The 5,704-nt window shown below is 41.4% G+C and overlaps 1 protein-coding gene across 1 annotated transcript; it reads left to right on the top strand.

Moving 5' to 3' along the window:
* Positions 1 to 991: 991 nt before the first annotated feature.
* LOC309713613 (uncharacterized protein) lies at positions 992 to 5,413 on the top strand. Its single transcript, XM_082545403.1, has 5 exons — positions 992 to 1,526; positions 2,791 to 4,333; positions 4,649 to 4,737; positions 4,853 to 5,025; positions 5,189 to 5,413. The coding sequence occupies exons 2-5, from the start codon at positions 4,278 to 4,280 to the stop codon at positions 5,216 to 5,218; spliced, it is 348 nt and encodes a 115-aa protein (XP_082401529.1). The 5' UTR covers positions 992 to 1,526; positions 2,791 to 4,277; the 3' UTR covers positions 5,219 to 5,413.
* The last annotated feature ends 291 nt before the right edge of the window (positions 5,414 to 5,704 follow it).

Here is a 5,704-nt window from a genome sequence, read left to right as displayed (position 1 = left end):
TCCCCCGGTTCAAATCACAAACAGCATCCCACAGTTGTTTATGTTTTTGAACCCATTTTGCACAGAGAGGCATTTTTTGAAAAATGTATTGATAGCAATGTTGAATATTATTACACAGGAAAAAAAAACAAAGACATGTAAAATAATTACACCTTGACGCCCCTGCCTTTCTAAATGGAGGGACAGTAACTGCGTGTGTATATGTAAGCATGTAAAACCTGAAGATAGTCAGATTAACAGTAACAGTATTTTGTCTCTATCTGCCATTCTGCAAATATACTAAATATTCAGGTTAAGAAACAGTCTGGATAATTCTTAGTATTGTTCATGGTTAAATGTACAGTACTCAGTACAACTTACATCCTTTGAAAGAAATAATTGAAGCATTAATTTTTGTTGTCTGCAAAACTGTAGAACCGAAAAAATGTAACAATAGAACTTCAGATCCCCAGTGTGTGAGGACAGAGAAGGATTGCTTTTATTTCAATTTCGAGAAATAAACTTTATATTTCAGTTTGTGATGATTCTGTTCTCATTATGATTACAGGAGCTGTCATCAGATTCAGACCTCAGCACCAACCAGTGACAGCAGACAGATCATCCAACATGTTCACAAGTTAACTGCAAAATTAATTAATGAAAACAGTACAAAGGTTCAAGGACCACTTGTGCTGTCAGTGAAAGCTGCAACTGTTGTGTTGTGTTGTGATAAAACACTGCAACTGACTGGCAATACACAACACAACACAAAAGCCAAGCCATCATGAGTAGTTTTTAAGTGTTTAGTTATCCATCAGTAAAACATGAAAAAAAAGGCACTGAACTGAACTGCAAGTGTGGATGTCCAGGTCGGTCAAAAAGGATATAGGGTACATCAGTGAAGTAACAGTTTTTTGTTGATCTTAAGGAAAACTCGCTACTCCAGAGAAGTGGTTGTTCTGTTTCTCAGCCAAGATGACAGCAGTTCACACACAGAAAATATATTAATATATTATCATGCTGTTTACAACTACATGAATGTGATTTATTACTATTACTGAAGATCTGCGGCTCCGAACCGTAGTAAAGGGACCTCTGGCTAATACGTCGTAGCCAAAAACTAGCTTCCCAGATAGCAAGGAGACATTGAACAGATGTTGATTTTCCATCTGAACCATCAGAATCGTCAGGATTGAAATGTCAACACAAAACCAATGTTGAAACAACATTGAAATACTGATGAAACCTGACACTGACATTGAAATAACATTGATTCACTGTTGTTCTGTCATCGTTGATTGTTGATCTATTTATAGTTGACAAGGTGACAACAATCACGTTGAAAAACCATCGATTTATGGTTGAGCGGGAAATTAAAGCTGCTACCACTTGGACTATTCCGCAGCACCCCTATCACATTGGTACATCCCTCCAGGTAACCATTGTCTTGTACAGTAGAGCGGGACATTAGATTTACTCTCAGCGGAATTGACCGGAGAAGGCATCAGTTCATGCACTGCACTGGCCTGCACCACGATTAGTATAAGGTAAGAATGAATGACTTTTGTTCTATTCGTTATTTCCACGGTTGCATTTGAATAACAGTAAAAAAAAAAAAAAAACTTGTTAATGTAAAGTTTCGGATAAAATGTGGGAGCCCGAAATTGTGTCTACTTTCATCTTACAATCCGGCAACTAATAAATTCCACTGCAAACAAAGTCTATCAACAAAGACAACATTTTCGTTTCATACTTTTCCGTTATATACCCTTACAAAGCTAGCTTTAACGCTTCGAGGGTTCCTTTGTTCTTGCCGTCGCCTCGGCGCTTGACCCAGACTTTCGCTCTGTAGTTGCTTTTTAGCATAGTACTACAAAAAATTGTAAATCTGTGATATATGATTGATAAACGTAAAGGTAACTGTATAAATGTGTTCAATGACTTTGTTACTTTTAATGATTGGAGAGCACCCGCTTCGATTCGCACTCAATTCAAACTTTACGCTGCACGCTCACCTAACTTTACGCTGCACGCTCACCTAACTTGCGTTTGCACCTTTTGTCCACACGTAAACTGCGTTTAGCATTTACGTGCGGACGAGGAAGACGGAGAAAATGCAGCGTCAAAGGTGTGCGCCTATTTTTACGCCACACTGTGCGCCAAGTTTTTGTCTCGGTGCCATGAATTCCTTTTTTTTTTTTTTTTTTTTTTTTTTTGTGTCCCGTTTGGATCTTTAGCCATCAGAATTGTTGTCTTAAGGCCAAGAAAGATGCCAAGCGGATTTATTTTACCAAGTGGATCATCATGGCCTTGCCATATTGGTCCATTTGATTGACCTTTATTATAATTATGAATTTATTTTATTTTCAGTTGCTACAAACGGGACAGACATGACTGGGGGATAGGACAGGGAGAGAGAATGAAAGAAAGAGAGGGAGAGAAAGAAAACCAAAGGGGAGAAGAGACAGTGAAAAGGGGGAGAAGAAAGAAAGAAAAACAAACAAAAAAAACAAGACACCTGGGTCACCTGTATGGAGAAAAAAAACAGAAGAGAAAGCAAACAACAAAGAGCAACATAATAAAAAAAACGGCACCATCACAATAAACTAGCTAGCAGTAGATATCAGTAGATACTAAATAATAAACGATATTGTGCAGCACGCAAGATAGACAGCGTACAATGTGCTTTGAGGCAGCAGCCAAGAAAGCTGTAGTCCGCGTCTGTGAATACCCGTGTGTACACCTGTGTGCATACCTGTGTGGATCAGCATGCTTGCATTCCAAAGGTTTCTCCATGTAACGATCTGCTAGGGAGTGTGGGGAGCCACAGCCCCGTCCTCCAGGGTATGAAGCAGGTATGGAGGAGATCAAAACTCCAGACATCCAGAGGTCCCCAGAACACAAGAGACCAAGGAAGACCAACAGAGGGGCAGCCGCGCCACTGTCCCAGTAAGAGCTGAGGAGAGTCCCAGATGAGGGCTCACTCAGCAGCCGCGGAGCAGAAGCCAGGGGGAGTTGCAGTGACGCGCCCGTGAGCTCCGCCGGCAGCCAGCTGTGCCTGAGTGACCGAGCCCAAGTCCGAGAGGCCGGGGGCACCCCACCTCCGAAGTGGCCCGAGCGAGCCCCAGGCTCCAGGCCCCGATAAGCGGCCGTCAAGGAGTGAGCCGGTGTGTACCCGGACGCCCACCCCCAGACACAAAGAACCACCAACGCACCGACACCTGAGGGAGTCCGCCACTGGCAGGGGAAGTGGTGGGTGGAGATAGGCCTCCAAACCTTGGAGGGCCTGAGATGTCCCCAGAAAGGTGGCGTCTGATACCCAACCTGACATATAGACACAGACATACAGGCACACACAGACACAAACATCCATCCCCACCCTCATGCTCTCATATGCACTTACTCCACACTCAACCAACGTGGAGACAGACATAAAGAGACGCTGTACACACGATCACACTCCCCAAGCATACTCTACGAACCGGGTCTAGGTACCCTTGCCCCTGGAGGGGGGAACTGCACCCAGACCCAGGTGGTGTTACCCTTTTCCCTGCGGTGGGGAGAGGCAGACCGCCCCAACTCCACAGCAGCAGGGAGGCCCCACACTCCAGACCGCAGTTGGACGGCCAACTCCTCCTAGCCCCCCCGCTCCAGCAGGCCGCAGAGAACGAGGGTGAGAGAAGACTCCAAACCATGGTGCCATGAATTCCTACAATGGCAGACTTAGACAAAATACTGTTAATTTTATTATCTTCAGTGTTTAAATGCTTACATATACGGGTTTGCTTGTAATTGTTGCCTATATACATTTTAAGCTATTATTTATTATTTAGTTCAATCAATAGATCAAGTTTTGTAGTGACTATGAAATATATTGTAATTATCTGTTTCCTGTTTATCCTAGACAGGGCAAAAAAGGACTCCAAATTTTAAAAAAAAGATAAAAATGAAAGACTGGTGCATTGTGCAGTTCAGCACTGGTGGTACAGAAATAGTCCCTAGATCATGGATAAATGGGGAGAAATTGTCATGGCCTCCATATCCTCCGTGAGACACATTCAGGATCCACGACGCAGTAAAGAGGAGAGTTCATCCTGGTGCAACATGGCTCACCTATGCACCAGTCTGACTTCTAATAGGCCATGGTGGGTATCATCTGGATTGGTATTGTATAAATGTAACAATAACAAGTTTTTCGTGTCCTAATTTATGTCTGGCCATACATTGTGTTTGTACTTCCAGACACATTTCACGAAGCAGAACGCAGTCTTCAGAAATATCTAAGTGAACACTGTGATATGTCTGACCTTCAGTCCGAAGCTGAAACTCAGACCAGTCATGAAAGAAAGCACAAGTAAAACTTTTTTTATTTCACAAACATATCTTTGATTGCTAAGAATTTATGATCTTGTCTTTTATACATATCTGTGGTGCTTGCATACTGCAATATCACCACATAATATAGTCCAAAAAGTGGAAGCTTGTAAACTTTTTATAAATGCAAAGCCGTATACACTTGTGCACTTCAAAAATTCCTTGTATACTGTACCTTCTTGCACATCTCCGTTTCCTGTGTGTGTTGTTATAAATCAAACTGTAACTTTAGGAAAAAATATTCCAAAAGCACATTTGTAATTACTTATGACCCTTTTCAACTTTTTTTCTTTAGACCAAATCCCCTGTACACATATAGTGACTCAAAGGATGAGCAGCCCACAAAAAAATGGTTTCCCCAGGCCCCTCGAGTGAAAATACCAGGTAATAAAATACTGTCTAGTGTCTTTGTACATATCTGTGTGTGAGACACAAGGAAACTTTTGACAAGTTGTCTGTATTCTTAAATACTTTAAAAAAAATTATCTTTTTCTGTCAGACCTGACGAGAGCTGTTAACGAACTCTGTGAGGAGGTCAGAGCCATCCGCAATACCGGCTGCAATGAATCGGTAGATGCTGGGGTACTGCCTCTGGATTTGCCCTTGCACAACATTGAGGAGCTAAACAATGCAGAGCCAGCTCTTCAATCACAAGAGGCAAATAAGGCAATGGTAAGTATATAAAGGTTATGTACACTTTGTAACTATAAAGTGTAATAGCTGTCAGATGTGATTTAAATACATAACAACGGCCTGTTGATTAAACACACAAGCACTTGCATACACATTTAAGACATGAGACACGCTAATTCCATCTCTTAAAATGTGTCTATAGGTGAGACGCTTTGCCTTGATTGGAGCCTGACGCAGCAGTTAGGGGCAAACTCTATGTCCGAGTTTGTCTTTGCACAAGCAGTGCAGAAATGGCTCCGATACGCCCCAGATCGTTTGGCTGGTGCAGGACGCACATCATGCAAAAAATTACAAACTTCTGTGAATCATATAAACGTAAATAGGAAACTGTCTTTTAATAAAGTATTTAGCAAACGAAACATGCCTATTGACCTTTTTTTGTTTTTTTTTTTTCTCTGTTACATCACATGCAATGCTTTCTTATTTTAGGATATTAATATTGACATGATACATTGTGAGACATTTGGGTTTTTTTTATAAAGGGTGTCCAATTTAAGGAATAAGTACAATTATGTGTTTAGGTGGTTGAAGTATTGATGGAAACATGCAGTAGTTTAGTATTGGTTAAAATACCTATAAAGAAAGGTAGATTTCCAGTCATGATTTAACTGTTGTTTTAATAAAAAGCAACTGTGCGAAAGAGGTGGAAAATCAACAC

The sequence above is a fragment of the Aulonocara stuartgranti genome (assembly GCF_965226115.1).
Source record: "Aulonocara stuartgranti genome assembly, chromosome: 2".
Lineage (NCBI taxonomy): Eukaryota > Metazoa > Chordata > Actinopteri > Cichliformes > Cichlidae > Aulonocara > Aulonocara stuartgranti.
Note: the sequence above shows the minus strand (reverse complement) of the source record. Positions and strands in the feature narration are given on the sequence as shown.

Excerpts from the sequence above, each read along its gene's own strand:
- LOC309713613 (XM_082545403.1), top strand. The coding sequence starts at position 4,278 with ATGTCTGACCTTCAGTCCGAAGCTGAAACTCAGACCAGTCATGAAAGA. Across the intron at positions 4,738-4,852 it reads CCCTCGAGTGAAAATACCAG|ACCTGACGAGAGCTGTTAAC; the intron begins GTAATAAAATAC and ends TTTTTCTGTCAG. Across the intron at positions 5,026-5,188 it reads AAGAGGCAAATAAGGCAATG|GTGAGACGCTTTGCCTTGAT; the intron begins GTAAGTATATAA and ends ATGTGTCTATAG.